Source organism: Buceros rhinoceros, unplaced genomic scaffold (assembly GCF_000710305.1).
Source record: "Buceros rhinoceros silvestris isolate BGI_N320 unplaced genomic scaffold, ASM71030v1 scaffold3347, whole genome shotgun sequence".
Lineage (NCBI taxonomy): Eukaryota > Metazoa > Chordata > Aves > Bucerotiformes > Bucerotidae > Buceros > Buceros rhinoceros.
In genome coordinates, this window is record NW_010422664.1 from 78,428 (window position 1) to 96,713 (window position 18,286).

Here is an 18,286-nt window from a genome sequence, read left to right on the forward strand (position 1 = left end):
CTCCTCTGTCACGAGGTCCCCCCCCAGTCAATCCCCAGCCTATACCATAGAAGGACCAGCCTGTCCCAGGCGTATGACTTGTGGAATTTGTCCTTGCTGTGTTTCATAAGGTTGCTTTTAACCAGTTCCGCTGGATTGGCCGAATCCCTGATGCCTCTGAATGGAGGCCTCCTCCTTGAGTACATCGACTGCTGCCCCCAGTTTGGGACCATCTGAAAGTTTACTAGACTGCATCTGTCTCAGGATGGCCATCTGAAGAATGCATGTCATCAACTGCTACCTTTTGAGCCTGACAATCCAACTGGTCGCTGGGCTTTCACCAGTACAGTTAGTCTACGCATCTAGGTGCAACTTCACAGCTGGGGTACAAGAATGCTGTGGGAGACTGCTGAAGGCCTTGCTGAACTCAAGATAGACAACAGCCACTAGTCTTTCCTCCTCTACAGAGCTAGCCATTTTATGCCAGAGGGCAATTAAGTTGATCAAGCATGATTTACCCTTGATAAATTAGCCATGTTGGCTAATTTCAGTCATCCTTTCATGGACCCAAAAATGGCTTCCAAGATACCAGGTACACTTTGAGCGCTTTGCCTAGCCAGAGGCAAGGGTATGAGAAATTCACTCAAGCAGTGGCTGGCTGTATTGTAATAGCATGGTCCTAAAAAGCAGAGAGTTAGTGAAATCTAGTCTTCTGATTGTGAAAATTTTAAAACCTGATCTGGCTGCTTACTGTTACAGGTTTACCCGAAGGTGCACTCTGGAAGCAGCTGTGTTTGCTGAGGAAACTGTAGCTGTTTGGACCACCTGTCACATTTCTCTTGCTTGAGTTTATCTCCCGCTTCCTTACTCAAAAGTGAATTTTAGTCAAAAGAAGCCGGGATACCCTGAGCAGTTTAAATAACTGGTCTTTTCTATGCCAGCTGATGCTGAGTGGTTGCAGGTGACAGAAGGATTAAACAGGCAACTCAGTCGCCTAAACTTAGAGGGTTTGAACATTCAGAAGGCAGTGCAGCAGTTAGACAAACAATGGAGCTGGAGATCATTATTTGTTGTGCTAACAGTGTGAAAGAGGATGTTTTTATAACTATGAATGTAAACAGATGTCAAAGTATGCCATTTAATTTAGCCTCATGAAGATTATCTCCCCTTTTCTGGTAAAAAGTCCTATTTTTGGTCTGTGTGAAAGACAGTGTCATAGTTTGTAAAAAGTATTGCTGAATATATTTTGTGGACTACCACTTTACTTTCACCTCTTTTGAAGCCACAAGGTTATCAGCAGATCACGCTGGTCCTGCTACAGGGTGCATGTGTTTGGTCAAAATAAGATGCTGGGTACATAATTAAAGGGTAGAGATGGGAGTGAATGAAGAGAATATGTATTAACATGTGTTAGTGTTAGTATTTCAGTTTAAAATGTGAATATTAAGATGGAAGTGTGTATAGCGGGCATGGCAGAATCATTAATGATACGGTTTTTAAACCTCCCTGAAACCTTTTCAATTTAGATTAGTATTTAAATCTCCCTTAAGATTAAATTGTTCAGTGAGACTTGCAGTCCATTTTCTGATTATAATGTCTCCTCCTAGCATTAAGAGCTTTACAGGATCATCCTCCAAGTTCCGTTTTGGAGATGTAGCTTTTTATACTGGTGCTTCTGTACAGGTGTTGGCCAGCTGAAATTATAAAGACTCCTTAACCATTTGTCAGGATTTCATTCTCTTATCAGAGGAAAAAGTTTAAACAAAATCTAAGATCCATCCTTCTTTCTAGATGTCTGTGTTTAATGAACGCACTTTTTCATAGACAACATACTGGTAGATGAGCATTAGTGGGGGAGGTATCCCTGCATTTAGCAAGAGAACACATAGATCATACAGTGTAGAGTGATGGACTTCTCAAAAAGAAATACAGTGTTGGAAATGCTGTCTGGTTTGTGACAGCTGTTTTTGTTAAAACTGAAGGTGAATACCACCTGTAAATTCAAGTGGGTAGGCTAAGAATGGAGAAAAGCCTTTGGGAAATCTAGTGGTCTTGTGAGTAATGATACACTGTCAAAAAAGGCTGTGAAAAGATGGTAATAACCTTGAACAGCCATATTTTTAGATTGCTATTCTAATGCAACACGTAAATATTTCTCACTTTCTTCAGAAAGGTTTGAATTTTACTACTTTTATATCTCCACAGCATTTGTCAAGTAGACACAGTGTCCAGCAGAGCACATCACAGGTAAACATGATCCACGTATGAGTTTTTGGTGTCTTTAAGTGTTTGCTAATGTATGTAAAGGTATGATGGAGATTATTGGCTAAGTCCCTACCTTAGAACAGTGCTTCAGAGAATCCCAAGTAGATACTGACTAAAGTCCTCCTTCAACTTCCATTTAGCCTGTTTTCCTTAGCTCTAACTGTTTTTAAAAGATGAACTTGTGTAGTGATATTAAAAGCCTCAGTCTGCCCATGTAAGTCGTCTTTCCACCTGCTCACACATGGCTTAGTAGGCTTCAGTTTCACCTATCCTTTCTGTAGTAGTATAATCCTTTTTCCTCATGGAATTCAGACCTAATCTTTCCAGGAGGGCTGTGCTTCCACAGGTACCTGTCTTTAAAGGATGAGGATTTACTTGGATTTCATTTGAAATCCAGAACAAAATTGATTTTAAGCTCTGTTTTTCTAAGGGAGTACGAATCTCGGTTGAAAGTCTGAAACTGTTAACATTTTCTTTGTTAGTATGTACCTGTCTATGCGATCAGAGGAGACCAGCCTAGTGAGCTTAGCATATCCATGCAACCTGTTCATTAAGATCAGCATGGAGTGGATATAAAGGGCTGTAAACATTAAAGAACAGCTTTACTTGTAATTATAATTTTTTTCCCTCCACCTCAATTTTTGCTGTTGTAAATAGGTCAATACTGAGTCGAAATGTAGACCTTTCTGCCAAGTGACGTTACTGCCTGCCCGTGTTATCAACCTTTGATAAGATTTCTTTTTGTAATACCTGCAGGGCATATTAGCGTGTAAAGCTTGGTTCTAAAAGACCTTCATAAATGAACTGCAGCTGCTGAAAAGGAATAACACAACAAATGTTATTCTTAAACATGCTCTGAAGTCTGTCTGCTTTAAATGGAAATCATCAAGAATGCCCTAGCACCATCTTAATAAAGTTTGTTTTCAGTGCCAGAATCAAGACAATATTTGAGAAATAGGATTGACTTGGTTTACTTTATAAAAATAGATACCAAATGTATAAACCATATATCTTATCTTAACTTGGTTACTGTGGCTTCCCAAACTATTAAAATGAAAAATTCTTTAATATAGGAAGAAAGCTTGATTTGGTATGTATCTCTAAGGGAGAATGTATTTTAGATTAAGCTTTTACTAGACAGAGAAAGGAGAACAGAATCTCAGTTAAAACTACCGAGTGGGTCACGTGTCTTATTTGTGAAGAGCTAAAAGTCATTTTCATTGTTCTTAACCAGGTGGATACAATTCGTCAGCGTCATGGGGAAGCTTGCCGTATGCCAGTGCCTCATCACTTCTTCCTCAGCCTGAAGAGCTTCACCTACAATACCATTGGAGAAGACACAGATGTCTTTTTTTCTTTGTACGATGTTCGAGAAGGCAAGCAGATCAGGTAGGACTGCACCAAATAACAAAAAAGCTTTCTAGGAAAAAAATAGGAACAAAGCAAATACATTGGAGAGAAACATGTGAGATGTTCTTGTGACACAGCTGCAAGGAGAAGGCTGATAAATCATAAGTTGCAGTGCACGCATGAGAATATCAGTAATGCTAATCGGTGTCTATGAAATTCAGTGCTTACGTACAAGCAAAGCATTGCAGGCACAGAATAGTTGAATTTTGTTTAGCTTCCTGGCTTGGCCTCCACACATTGCTAAAGGTCTGTGTTTAGCAGCTGCCTTCTTAGGGCTGTTGTTTGAGAATTACTACTAATGGCAGGGCCATGCTGTGTGAGACTGTTGAAAAGACTGCTGTGCGTTTGGGTCTGGAGCTGCCATCCAATTCTTGCCTAATAGGCACCTTACAAGAGAGCTTGTTTTCATTAACAAGATACCAGTGTAAACTGGTGCTGTCAGTAGAAACTAAACGATTTATATTCATCCCTGGGTCTGTGCTGGGCAACTGTGCTGCTCAGTACGTTGAGGTAGTTGGTACCAAAGATAGCAAATAAGAAACGTGCTGTATTTTTCCTTTACAAGCACGTGCTTTGAAAACATCAGAATATGCAGAATGAGTGTTGCAGCATATGCTTTGTGACTCAAATATTAAAGAAGTGTAGCTTGGTCTGATCTGAAGTACAACACGTTTGGGGGTGTGTTTTGAGTTTTAAGGTGTGACCTGACAGTTGGCACAGATGACGCTTGCTACCATGGTCAAAACTGTCCTAGTTCTCAGCAAATTAGATTTAGGTTTGTTCCAGTGGAAGGAGCTCTAAAATGTTCTCTCCTCTCTTTGGAAGAACGTTATTTTATGAATAATGATCATCCAAGAAAGGTAGAGTGATAACAGTTCTGTAGCTCTTCAGGCTGTGTCCCACTGAAAGAGCGGTCTGTGTTAGAAAGTTCTGTTGACTTGATTGTGTCTTACAAATATGTCTGCCCCCGTTTACTTAGGCAACTTCAGGATCATTTTGCAGAGTATGGCAAGAATGCCTGATTCAATACTACATCACATTGATTTCGCCCTCACTGAGAAATGCTTGTTTTGATGTAGTTAGGAGGGCATTGCCTATAATTCCTCCATTGAGAGAATTCACGGAAAAATAGCTGTTAAGGGGAAAACATGCAAATGGCAAATCAAAACTTTTCAAAAAGAAAATTACCCGCAATTAATTAATTCATACCACAAAGCAGTAAAATATCAAATTATTCGGATGCGGAAAGCTGCACGAAGAGGAAGGGACAAGCCACTGCCATGGCTGTGGACGTCCTCAGAAATTGCTTCAAAAGGAGATTAATTGTCTTGGGCTGCAGTTTGCATAGTGTGTAAATACTGAGTGGGAAAGCAAGGGGGTTTGCCAGTGACAAAAAAATAGAAGAATAGTTATAATGAGAAAAAGTACAAAGAGTGGTTCAGGCAGAGTTAAATATATGAAATATTGCTTTTCTGTGCAAACAGTTGTTATTATTTGCTCTTCATATTACGCATCAGTGACGTGCTGCAGTGAGACCAGCAGAATTTTTACATTTTCTTACATCCCAAAGACGGGTGGGGAAGAAATGTGGAATGAGGCTGAGCTCTGTTTTAGAAAAAAACCTTAAAAGCAGAAAGCAGACAAACACACTTCTATAAATTCTGAGTTAAGCTTTTATATCTACTTTAAAAGATTAAGTTTCTTTTCTCTTCTGTACGCCTCAGGTAAATTAAAGTAAAAAAACCAAGCATGCTTCTGCACACGGCATTCGAAATGAGAAGGACAAATCGACTTTTCTGCAGTGGTTTTGAGGTTGATAAATTTCTTACCCAAACAGTTCCCACTGGAGATTGACCAGCTTTCAGTGCTAGTGCTTTGGACATGTAGTAAATAACAAACCTCATTGAACCTGTTGGTTGCAATAGTTATTTCCCAGTCAGGTTAAGTGGAGCATCAGTGAAAGTTCCACTGTTTTTCAAGAGCTGAAGAATAGCATGTACCCGTTATGGGTTAGCAATCAGAAGGCTGGAGCAGCTGCTGAAATACAGATTGAGACGTATTCCCAGGTCCTGAATACAGTACAGTACTGTACCGTGTTTAGTGGTTTGTGCTGTCAAAAAATAAGCAGCAAAGAAAAGATGATGGGGGGAGATTTAGTAAGGACAAGAGCGCTGCAGTCAGAGGGCTAAGACCTAGAGGTAAAAATATGAAAAAGTGACTTAATTTTTATTCTGACAGAACTACAAAAAAGAAACACTGGTAGGTACATAGAACTGGACTGATGAATGTCTGCCTCAGTAACTTGTTTCAGCCCACAACAGAATCGACCTATCTGTCTGAGTATGGGGTGATGGCTCAGACCAGAAGGGGTGAAAGTCTCTATGTATGTTTTAAAGTGTTCGGGTTTCTGTGGCAAAAATTGTCCTGTATTTTTACACACAAAAGACATTAGTCTTTGTTCCTAAACTTTCACACCTCAGTTTGTTTGCCCTGTGAAATACAGTGGAAAACAATGAGAAGATTGATCTATTTTTGATGACAGGCAATGGGAAAGTATAGCCCCGTTGTGAGAAGTACCTTGGGATGAATTATCATGAAATGATAGAGTTCACGGTAACTAGAAATGGAAAGAAAGAAAATGTTAGTGTAAAGATGGTGAACTTCAATAAGGCAGGTGTCAGTAAACATCAAAGAAAGAGAGGTAAAGAAATTAGAGACTTGTCAGTTCCTTAACAATACTATTGAGGAGCACAAAAGCAAATAATTCAGATATAAAGGGAAGATTAAATCCATGGCAACAACAGAGGGCCTGTAGCACATATCCTTTGGTGCAACAGAGTCTGGAAGGAAATCTGAAAAAAGAGAAACTAATGAAATCACACAAACAGGGATGGGAAGAGACAAACTTGTTGAAAAAATGCAATTAGCAAAGGGCATCAGGAACAAAAAAAAGAGTAATTCTGTAAATCTTTAGCAGCAAATGTAACTGAACAGATTAAAGGGGACATGAAGCTATCAGCAGATGTTACCAAGATAGCTGGAGTATGTGAGAGCTGTTTTGCCTCAGTCTTGCTAAGAAGGTCACCTGCAATCAGATCACAAATGCAAAAGGTTCTGGGACAAATAAACTATTTATTAGCACTTACATTCCAATGAGAAGGTAAGTGAAAGTCAACATAGATTTGTCAAGCATGAGTCACATCAGAGCCAACTAGTTTTGTTCTGTTACATGGGTATGCGCCTCATGCCTTAACAGAAGAGGAGCATTAAACTTGAAGATACAGACCAGGTAAAACTACTGTAAAGCTGCTGGAAAACTGGTGGAAAACCTGATCCAGAGTGTTATCTGTGCTGGAAGGATGCACTAAATAAGATTATTTTATTACTATTAAAACCCAGCACTTTTGCAGCATGTTTTTCATGGATGGGAATAAACTAAATTCAGTAAAACAGCGAGATTTAGTTACCTTGACAATAGCTCTTTTTCACTAATCTAGGCATAAAATTATGCATAACTTCAAAAATTACACATTCAAAAGCATGATACCAATTTTTTTTCTGAAAATAAGCTTGAAGAATCCATGAACTATGAAAAAGAATAAATACATTTCAGTATTACTTTTTCATTATAAATTTTATGTTTAAACATGTAAACCTTTTTTTATTTTACCTGCATTTAAAACCAAAAAGGATGTTTCTAGCACTGTTTTACCAATTATCCTATTTTACTCCACTGGGATTTGAAAGTTTCTTGTCATCTGATGATATGACTGAATTTGAAAAAAATGGGACCCGATCAGTAATTACGCATGGAAAATAGTGTCATGCATCTTTCTGCTTGTGCCTCCTCCATCCGCCTACTCACTGCGCCTGTACCACGCCTGTCACAGTGAAGACCTCCTCATGACTGGAGATTTGGGAAGGTGTGATAAGTATCCATGGTAGCGTTGATAGGTTTGACAGAGAAAGTCCATGTGTACACTTCTCATACAGAATATAGTCAAGACCTTCTTGTGGTGAGATCAAGTTGCCTCTAGGCTGCCTGTGGAAAGCATACGTTTGCTGATGATCTCCTCTTTTTAATACAGGGCGTGAAGAGAAGGCCTTACAATCTCTCAGCCATTCTGTTCAGTCAGAATGCACCATGACCTGGGATTTCTATTTGTTTGTTTCTGCATCTTGTCTTTTCTTGCTGTTCTGTTACCTTGGTATTGTATTCTGTGGAGTACAAGTATAGTCTGTTCTGATGTGCAGACAATCAAGCAGATACGTCAGATTAGCTGCCTGGGAGAAAGAAAGAAATTGCCCGGAAATGCAAAGACAGAATTAGAAAAGCAATGGGAAAAAATATTTTAGTTTTTAATCTGTGATTTTCTCTTTGGGAGATAGCTGAGAAGAAGAAAGAGGAGGCAGCAACTATCCTAACCAAAGATATTCCTATCAGAAATCAGTATTCTGGTTTACTCAAAGGTGGAAGCCAACTGAGATGCTGACAAAGCCGTGGGGAATGGTCGGTATGATCTTCACGGTGCATTCTGTGAATCCATGTCACTATTAACTTTCCACAGTCCTGCAATGTTTTTAAGCGTTTTATCTGTAAGTTCTATCTAGATAAAAATGATTGGTAGTGATCAGAATCCAAACTTGCCTTACCCAAAAGTCTGGCACATACTTAAAACTCAGAGTACTGTAATATTTTTAGTGGCTGTCTGGTTCCTCAGCCATGTGTTAGTAGGGTGTGCAGGGGGAATGGAGTGTTCATCCAGAGAAACTGTGCAAACAGAGGAATTGGAACTGGGAGGAAATGTCTTCCATTGGCAGAGGAAAGTTTTATGGCATGTGCAGTATGGTGGTGGTGAGTACGACTGCGCTCAAGAGGTCACTGTGGAATTAGTATTCTGTCCAACTCACTATTCTGTCACATAAAAAGACAAGTTTAGGTTTATCAGTTTTTCTTGCCTGTTTTTTTTTTCCTGTTAGGACACTTTGATTCCTGAAATAAACATCAGGAAATCTTCAAAGCCTCTATTAGCTGACTTGGAATACAAGACTTCTAAAGATTAGGAGTTTGGATTCGGGTGTCTATGGCTGAACTGGCAGCCAATCCGCCTCACTCTCCAGCAAAGCTAATAAATCTTGTAAATGGGAATCAAATAACCTCACAGAAGGCACCCATTTCTACTGATTGTTTGATTATTTTCTAGCTGCTAACTATGCAGTGCCATAGAGAAGCAAACCCAGATGGGTGCGTCTTCTACTGAAATGCAGTTGGAATGATGCTTATCAAGTAAGAGTTGTGTGGGTTTTTAAATCACGTAATTGACGGGGCCTGACCAAATAACAGAAAGGTAAGAAAAGGAATGAAGGGATGTCAAACTGGAAAAAAACCAGAGGGTTGTTCAGCATTGATAAGGACTATTGTCTGTTCCTCATGTGAGGGTGCACCTAGCTGCATCGTGTAGATCTTGTGTTCTCTGTGTTTCAGTATGATTTTGTCTGAAGTTTTGTAGGGAAGTTATGACTGCTGTCAGCGGTGGGGGAAAGAGCTAGGCAGAGAAAGAAATGTGCCGTGCGAATGCAGAACCACATATTCCTTCTGCTTAAGTACTTCCCAGCTGGCCCGTTAAGACTCTTAATGCACTGCATGTTTCTGGGGATCACAGGTGATGACCAGCTTTGAAGGGCCTGTATAAATCCACACACTGATGACCCATTTCTCGTACAGTACAATGAAATGAGTGGAATGCTGCACAGTTACTGACCTTGAAAGCTGTGACTAGTTCTCATGCATGCAAATTGCTGCTCTTTTTCTGGAGGGGTCTCATTTCCATAGTGCCTGTTTGAGTGCACTAGTACAGAGCACAGTATGCTACCCACTGGCTTTTTTTCACATTTCCTTTATTCTTTTCTAATTCTGTTTCTCCAGGACCTAATCAAATAGTTATCTAAGCTTTTCACCTTTCAGCATTTTTTTTTTTGCTCCTCTCAAATAATTCTTTTAATTTCCTTTTGCAGGCATCCATCCTTCAGTAATGTATTGTTAAGTTAAATTTATTTTTTTCTTCAGATCTTTATCCTTTTTTTGTTGTTGTCAGTATGAGGGGAACATCTAGGTGAAACTAGTAGAATTTCTTTGATTATTATTTAAAATAATTTGATTTGGAAAATGAAATACTCTTTTTTTTTAAGGAGGAAGAGAAAGAAAAGTAGTAATGAGTAATGAAATTAAAATCATTCATGAGAGCCAGTTTGTAGGAGAGTGAAGCACTGCAATGAGAGATGAATGTAGGAAGGGTACAGTAACAGTGCAGTAATAATTTGGTTGGTTATTAACTTGGACTGATTAGCATTTTGGACCTTTGTTTTTTTACTCTATACTTATTATGCCTTCACGCTTTATGTAAATGACATGATACTGTATAGCTGTAACCTTACTCAATGAGCACGTACCACGTCGTGATGGTTTTTTCTAATGGCTTAAGAGATAGATGTTGACGTGACTGGAGATAGTGTGCTCAGACTTTCAGATATGGGGTCAGGGGATTTGCTACCGAGAGATGTTTGCTGCAATGTAAGGTGCCTGTCCAAAATTCTGTATTCTGTATTGCAATACTAGTGATTACTGCTGAAATACTACTGAGGGTACGTCATTCTTTTACACGGCAGGCTGATGGCCTGATATGCATCATAAGCATAAACCATTTGCTCTGTAATGTAAGGAAAGAGAAAGCAAATGCTCATACAAAAAACAATGAGAAGATATGGAGTAAAAAAGGAATAACAAAATATATATTTTTATAACCAAACATCTGCCTCAACCTCTCTTTCCTTAAAACAAACAAATAAGGCCAAAGGTATGTATTAACAGAAATGGTGTGTGGGCTTTGTGGTGTAGTAGACGAGGCTGAATTATTGTAGTGATCTCACCTGCTCTTAATCTGTTAGCTAGAAGTCTTTTTACTGTATCGTATCAGCTGGTAGTTTCCATCATGATGGAGGCTGATCTTGACTAGAGATTTCAATTAGGAAAAGGTATGTTGGCAGAATACTTTTCCCCCAAAGATTCTACCTTAATTCCAAATTTCACACTGTTCCTCTTTCCTTAGGACAGTAAGGCTCAGGGTGGCGAAACCTATGTCTGCTCTGAACAAGACTTTATCCTTCAGTGGTTAATGTATAACTGCTTGTAGCTTTTCTAATGCAAATGAACATTTGTTGGTTAGGTGCATTACAGAGAGAGTCCTCAATCTTTTACAAATAAGAAGAAATCTTTTGAAGTTCAAGAAGCATTTTGCCTCATTCTTTTCTTTTGCTTCTTCGATTCTTACCTCAGAGTATATGGAAGTGTTATCAAGGTTAACATCCAGCCCCTTGTAAAGCATCTCAGTGTGTTTTCTTGAGATGCCTTTCACATTCTCAGGGAAGGATAAAACTGTAATCCATTCTTTCTCAGCAGATGGCTAGGTAAAAACATGTGCGGTAATGTGAGAAAATGGAGACCCATGGTGATTTTAAAATATTAGAAACATAGAAGCGTATCTTCTACCCAGCTGCCAATTCTCAGTACAGTCCGAGGAATTTGGTCATTCCAAAACAGTTATTTCTGTTAAAATTGAAAAGCAGTAGTCAAAATGAGAGAAAACACAACCTTACTCTTTAATGCTACTGTTAATAGGTGATATAGAAAAATGTTTTTTGTGGAAATGTTCTGAATTTGTGGGTGGATGTTGGGGAGAATGTGAGTGGTACAGTCTGTCACACATCCTCTGTCTTAAGAATTTAGTGCCGTTGACAAAGCAGCTCGCGGGAGAAATACGATTTGGAAACATAATTATGGACTAAAAAAATGCTGTTAATCTATATTATGGTGGTTGGATTTAGCTGTTCTAAAGTCATCTGACATAAATTCCTCTGTCTCTTTTTCCAAGTCTGAATCAAAATAGTGTAATTGGCAATGTTTTGTTGTTAGTACTGCTCTATGGTTGTGCCTGGCTGGTAACTGCAGAAGTCATGTGGATAATGGTTTCCCATTTAGAACTCATGATCTTGAGATACTTACCAACCAAATTCTTTTACCTGATAAAAATTAGCAGACAGATAAATAAAATTTTAAATTAGAAACCAGCATGATTGTTGTTTTAAATCTCTTGTCTCCTTGGCCTCATAAGCAGGTTAACTTCCACGGCATGATCAAAATGGGGTTTGTTTGACCAGTGTGTGCGTGTGTTAGGAAGGAGTTTTCTCAAGCTACTGCTCAATTCCATTACTTCTCACAGGTGTTATTGAATTGGTAGAGGTCCTGATGCTTTTTTTTTTGGCGGAGGTGGGGAGTGGTGAGTTGGGCTGTAAAAAAAATGTTTGTGACTCTTTAGAGTAGAATAAAATTCACCACTTTGAGAACTTGGATTTAGAAAGCATAATTTTTCAGAATTGATTTTCACTTTTTCTGTAGTTAGTTTTCTCTGACGCAGTATTCCTAATTCAAATGTCAGAATGCAAATGTATATACCAAATTGCTGAAGGTCACCTTGACAAATTTGACAGGAATCCTTCAGCTCTTTGTGTATTTATTGATGACAGTTAGCTCCATGGTTCTCATCATCATGTAGCCACATTTTCTTGACTTTTAAACTGTCAATAGGGATGTTATCAGCTGCTCAAAAATGTTAGCAAGAACAGTGTAGCTAAAACTACATCATGTTTACGCGTGTATTCTTGATTATTTTTCTTGTAGCACTTCCTAACGTAGACAATTATCATCATCTGGAACTTTCATTTTGAACACTAAGCAAACTTCTGAAAAAGCAAATTTTCCACATTTTATCTGAGTAGGTACTGGAGTCCTGTCAGAGCACTGATACTCAGGATCCGCACGCTTCCTGGGGGAACAGCTGTCCAGAGCACCTCCATGTGCTCCAGACCAGAGCTGTAGAAACTGTATGCATCCCAGAAATCAGATGCTGCTTGGGGAGGCTGAGCAGCTGAGAATGACAGAGGGGTTGGAGAGATACGGAGAGGAGAAGAATAAACAGGAACGCAGACACTAATAGGGTCAGCAGAGGGGAAGACAGGATCACTGGGTAGATGAATAAGGATGAAGTTGAATAGCTGAAAAGAGAAATGCAATTAATTAATGTGGAAAGATTCGTATTAAAAGCTGTGGCAAGGCAGTCTGACTGCATTCTCTACCAGAGTGTGGAACTGACCTTCAGATCCCTTTTCCCATGTGGCTTCTCTCTTTGGTAATAGCTCTGGGAGTGATGGGACAATGCGTGTCTATTTATCCCCTGTTAATTGCTTTAAAATATCATCATGTTCTACTATTGCCGGTTGCTATATTAGGAAGCAGAAAATTTTATTTTACTTTTATTGTGCAATTACATGCTAAACTTTCCAATTTTTAATGTTTTTAATAGCAGCGTTCTCATAGGTATTTTAAAATAGTAAAATTATCTCATTCACTGTCAGTATAATGATTTCTCTGCTGGGAAAAAATAACATTCTATCATTCAGAATTATTTCTTTAATATTCAGAGAACTTTCCTAGGGATTTACCAACTAATAGGTTTACCAACTAATGAGGTTTTTCTTTTGCTTAGTCATGAACAAAATCCATCTTTCTAATTCTTACCTCTTTTCTAGCAGTCTGATCTGTTGGGATAGTTAATCCTCCATCAGTTCCTGCTATACTTTAGTTTACTGTGTTCTTAGTGTTTCAAGGCAGGGGCTAAGGAGTAGCACTATAGGACTAAAGTATCCTTTTTTGGAAACAGAAACTTTCTATGGCTAATGGAGAGGGTTCTTTTCACGACCACAAATACGTACCTTTCATGATGTAAATAGCAAAAATTACTAATGACAGTGTCAAACGTTCAAGTATGGCAGGCTCACGAGAACCCAAGGAGAATGAAATTGGTGCTTAGCTACATTTCTTCTGCAAGCTTTAATAACGTTTTTAACCTTGTGGTTGTTTTTCCTTTAATGCAGTAGAGAGAAATGACAGGTAGTTATTTTGACTATTTTCTGTTTCTATGGAGACCCAGTGTTTGCAGTAACAGTCTTACTGTAAGTGCTGTAATCCTCCCCCGGGGCTTCCAGCCAATGTGGAAACTTAATAATTCATGAGCGTTAAGCCCGAGATTGCTGGGAAGCAAACTGTGTTGCTTGGAGCCGTTTGCTCAGAGCCAGATGCATTTCCCTCACAGATGTGGTGTTCTTTCCTCTAAGCTGTCTTTATAAAATACACTCCATAAACCAAAGCAGCGTACTTTTTGTCACTTGTTTTTGAAACTGGGGTTGTTGCAGGTCTGCTGGATAAGGCAGCCAATGAAGGAACTCCCCTGCCTGCCCCACAAAAGAAAACTAGACAGGGAAAAAGCCAAACATGCACCATGAGCACTTGCCTGAAAAGGAAGATTTTAAATAGTCCATGAATCATTGTTCAGGCAATATGCAAACTAAAAGTTCAGCAGAGGTGATTTTTCTGTCTCCGGGGTTCAGGAGTGACCGCTGTCGATGACGGATTGCTCAAATACTGCAGTGCTGTGGGATTTAGTATGCACTGCTGGTTTACATGGCAAATGGGAATCGAGTTCTTCACAGACACAGTATCATGCTGTACCTGTGCTTTGACTTCCTCTCACACTGAAACTGCAAACTGCACTGGGTCGTTTTATTATCAGGTCAGTCTTACAGCAGCTGTAAGGATTTACGTATTTTGAAGAGGATGAGGAAAAATTAGCCACTCTAAAAGATAAATATGATTAAGAGAAAATAAACTTGAAAGGCTTTTTACAGAAGATACTCCTAAATGGACTGCAAACAAATTGCTTAACCATTTCAAGAGTCCTGCCTTTTATACGATGGCAACATGTCGATGCATTCGGACATAATTTCACGAGAAGGAAACTTCGTTAGAAGTATTTGTAATCTTTCCACAAAGTAATATTCACAAGGGACGTCAGCTCTTAGGAGGAGCCCAAATTAGTTCCTGTTGGATCATAACCTTACTTCTGCATTTCTTCACGTACTTATTAAGGTGTCAAGAACGGCTGTCCTTCGTTAGAAACCCTTTGTCATACTTAAATCATCTTTCCAGAGAAAACCCAAGCCATTATTTGTGATGATGGGAAATGACTGAGGTGTCAATACACACACATGCTTTCTTTAAGAATATGAGGCTATCAGGTTGAAATAGAAGTTCAGAAGTGCAGATATGAAACTTATTTCCTTTTAGGCAGTTTCTACAGGGTGTCCTCAAAAGCATCAGGACACGATGCTGTCCTGTAGTGACCATTTTGATCACTGAGCATAGTAATGTTTTTGCAGTTGACAAACTTGAGAAATATTTAGACATATTTGGCAAATGGAATGAAAACACAGTTCTGTCATTTCCCTAATCTTACGGTTCCCTAATCTTAGAGTTGTACGAGCAGGTAGCAGAAGCCTCGTGTTGTTGTTTACTGTACTGCAGGATGCAGCACAAATGGAAAGCCAGGGAAGTAGAGGCAGGGTTTTCTCTCTGCCACCACACAGGCAGTTGGAGAGCAATAATCACTTTCCTGAAAAACTACCCAGTGCTGCTGCACCGGGGCTTTAAAACTTGTGCTGTGCTGGTTCAGTGTGCATCCTCTCTGATACAGAGAGTGATTTCCCAAGTTAATTCATACACATAGGAGCTTGTCCAGACAGTAAGGTTTAGAGACTGTAGTTCGGGAATCTCCTCCTCCCACCCTCCCCAAACCCCAGAAATCTCTCTCATGGTGTTTCTCTGCTAACTTATGAATGAAAGGTGCTTGGAACAAGCAAATTCTTTTATGCTTTAAGAGAATACATTGGTCATGTGCCAGTAATTCCTAACGTAATTCCATTCACCTGGTCAATATATTGTTCTTAAAGAGCCTGTACACACAGTGGTAGAAAGAATGTGGTATTTCATGGCATCGGTGGAGTGAACTACCCAAAATGTGGTGTGCACAGCAAGACTGCGGCATGTTGAAGGCAAACGTTGGCAAGGTTTCTGTTGTCACAGAGAATGACTAGCTCATCCTAGGGTCTATCCTGGATACCTGGGCTTGCAGTGCATAGAGTTTATTCTTGAGATTTATCTGGGACAAAAAATGGTCCTTTTACAGTAGTGTCTTAAAACGCTTATGATGCTCATATGCCAACTCCAATTTTATTCCAGAATTATTGTCAGGCATATTAGCATTCATTAGAAGAGACTAGAAGATATTTTTATTATGTGAGAAATTAAGTAATACCATGCTTATCACCATTTCTTAAGTGGAAGGACTGACTTTGATGGAAGGAGGTGAACAGTACTGGCTAGGCAGGTCTTTGTATGTAGCTTATTCCTCCTAGCTGCTGGAATTTTCAGAGGGTTTTTTTTTTCCAAAATTTTTATTTTGTATGCAGATAGGGATTTACAGGGTACTGGAATAGTGAGAAGGAAACTTAGGGAGACACTGAAAGAATAAAGGACTAAATTACAAGTTATTATATGACCCTCTCCAGTACCATAAGGCCCTTTTCACTCTGCACTGGTACATATGTCGTTGGACCAGTATATATTTTCAAAATAACTGTTATTCTTAGAAGGGGTTTGTCAAATGCTGGATACTGAAAACTCAGTTAAATACAGCTCTTGAGAAAGGAATGAGGTGTTTGTAAAAATGTTGGGGGTTTTTAGTTGTTCTCTGGAAATAAGCACTGAAGAAAATAAGAAAAATGAGGGAGCAGAAGCGTACCTTTTCCCTTTTAGTGGCCTATTGGAATGGAGAAGGCAAAGGAGGCATTTGTTTCTGGGAGAAACGGCTACCAAACCACTATTTCAGACAAGATTTGAGGTTTCTGCTTAAAGGGATTGGTGCCCTAATGTGTCACTGTCTCTGCATCAGAAAACAAATCTCCTATACGTTGTTAAAGAATTTAAAAAAAAAAAGGGTTCTTTATCATCAGTTTCCAGTTCAAACAGAAAATGGATGTGCAGCCTCTCTGCAGACTGCCATTGCTTTGGCTCGATGCATCTATTAATGCTGTACCTACGTTCATAAACTGAAACACGGCAGTGATTTTTGCCTCGCAAGCCCACGCTAGTTAAACCTGCCAGTGAGTTAATGCGAGGGAGCCCGCTAATCCATTCCAAGCTCTTTGCCAAGCCTTTGTTGTCATCTTTGTGTGTTCCGCGAAAAAAGCCCCACAAACAACCAACCTCAATAACAGAAACTCCCCACAGGCATAACGCCACTCCTGCTCACCCAGCAGTGAATTCTGTCCCTGTTTGCCCCTTCCTTTACGCTGACAATGTGATGTCCCAGGCCACTGAGTGCTTCCTTCCTTTTTGCAGAAACTGTGGTCAGGTCAGTATGGTCCTGCTTTTTAGACAGCTAAAGGAAGCCAAGAAGTGAGACACTAGGCTGCTGTCATTTTTCTTCCTTTCAAGTAAAAGAGCAAGAGGCCATTGAACTTTGCTTATCAGAGCAATATATCTGAGTTTCTTTAGCAATTACTAATCATGCGAGTGACTATAAAACCTGACTTATTGCTGCACAAAAGGTGGTTTCCCTATGATGTGAGTTAGCACAGGAGGAGATCTTGCAGTTAGCGTAATTGAAGGTTGCTTATAGCACACAGGAACAGGAAGAACAAATAAACTTTTGTTAATGATACTGCTACTGGTGTGGCAGGTCTTAAGTCTGAAGTCAACAAGGTAAAAATATTAATTCTTTTTTCTGTTTTGGTGCTTTTCTTATCTCCAATTTCGTGCAAGAGAGAACTGTTCTGGTGTGTTTTCAGAATAGTTGAAAATTAATTTTTTTGATCAAGCAGTCAGATTGCATCAAATACTCAGTACCTCCCCACGCTGAATTGCCACCACTCATTTGACAGTTTTAACTACTGGGTTTTTAAATTCTCCGTGCAGTGTATTTGAGGGGTTTTTTTAAACGGAGTTGCACGTGTGTGTTTTCTTTAAGCAGTCAGACCATATTCATTTATAATAAAAATAATGCTTAGTACATACAAACACTGGCAGTTATTTGTGTATGAGGTTTACTCAGATTTGATAATTTGGTCTTACTAAACTGAACTTGAATTTAGAGGCTGTTATTGAGGTAATGCTGGAATAAGTGAACAACTGATGAATAGGCAGGTGGAAAAGATGGTGGTCTGCCTCATTTCTTGAAAAGCACTGGAGTTATGGGGACAGGAACCAGGTTTTCTTATGGCTGTAACAAGAAAAACAGTGAACTGCAAATTTTAAAAGATTTCCACTTGATAATGAAGTAAAACCTTGCAAGAGGCTGTCAGATGGGCCTTCAGAATAGCTCTCTTTGGATGTTTTGAAAGGAGAGCAAGCATTACAACTTTTAGTAATGAATTGAGTATTAATAGACTGCCTTGGCTCAAAGCCACGAGAGCCCCTTCTCTGCCGTTGTCAGAGGGACGGCCTGCACAGGATTCTGCAGCATACCATATTGTATCGGCTTCATCAGACAATGAAATGCTCGTTAGTGTGAAATAATTTTTCAAAGAAAACCTGTGTTGGAAGTTCAGATATACAGAACTTACTGGAGATTTAAAATATAATACGTAACGTTATTATTGAGATCAGTGGAGGTAAAAGAGCGGT

At 39.3% G+C, this 18,286-nt stretch overlaps 1 protein-coding gene across 1 annotated transcript in view; it reads left to right on the top strand.

Annotated features, from left to right (window-relative positions):
* DOCK3 (dedicator of cytokinesis 3) overlaps positions 1 to 18,286 on the top strand; it is a gene marked incomplete at its 5' end in the record, with an annotated part of 177,954 nt that overhangs the window by 60,603 nt on the left and 99,065 nt on the right. Inside the window, 2 exons of the mRNA XM_010140114.1 lie at positions 2,185 to 2,226; positions 3,479 to 3,633. Of these exons, the coding sequence (XP_010138416.1) occupies positions 2,185 to 2,226; positions 3,479 to 3,633 (197 nt within the window). The remainder of the gene's footprint in view (positions 1 to 2,184; positions 2,227 to 3,478; positions 3,634 to 18,286) is intronic.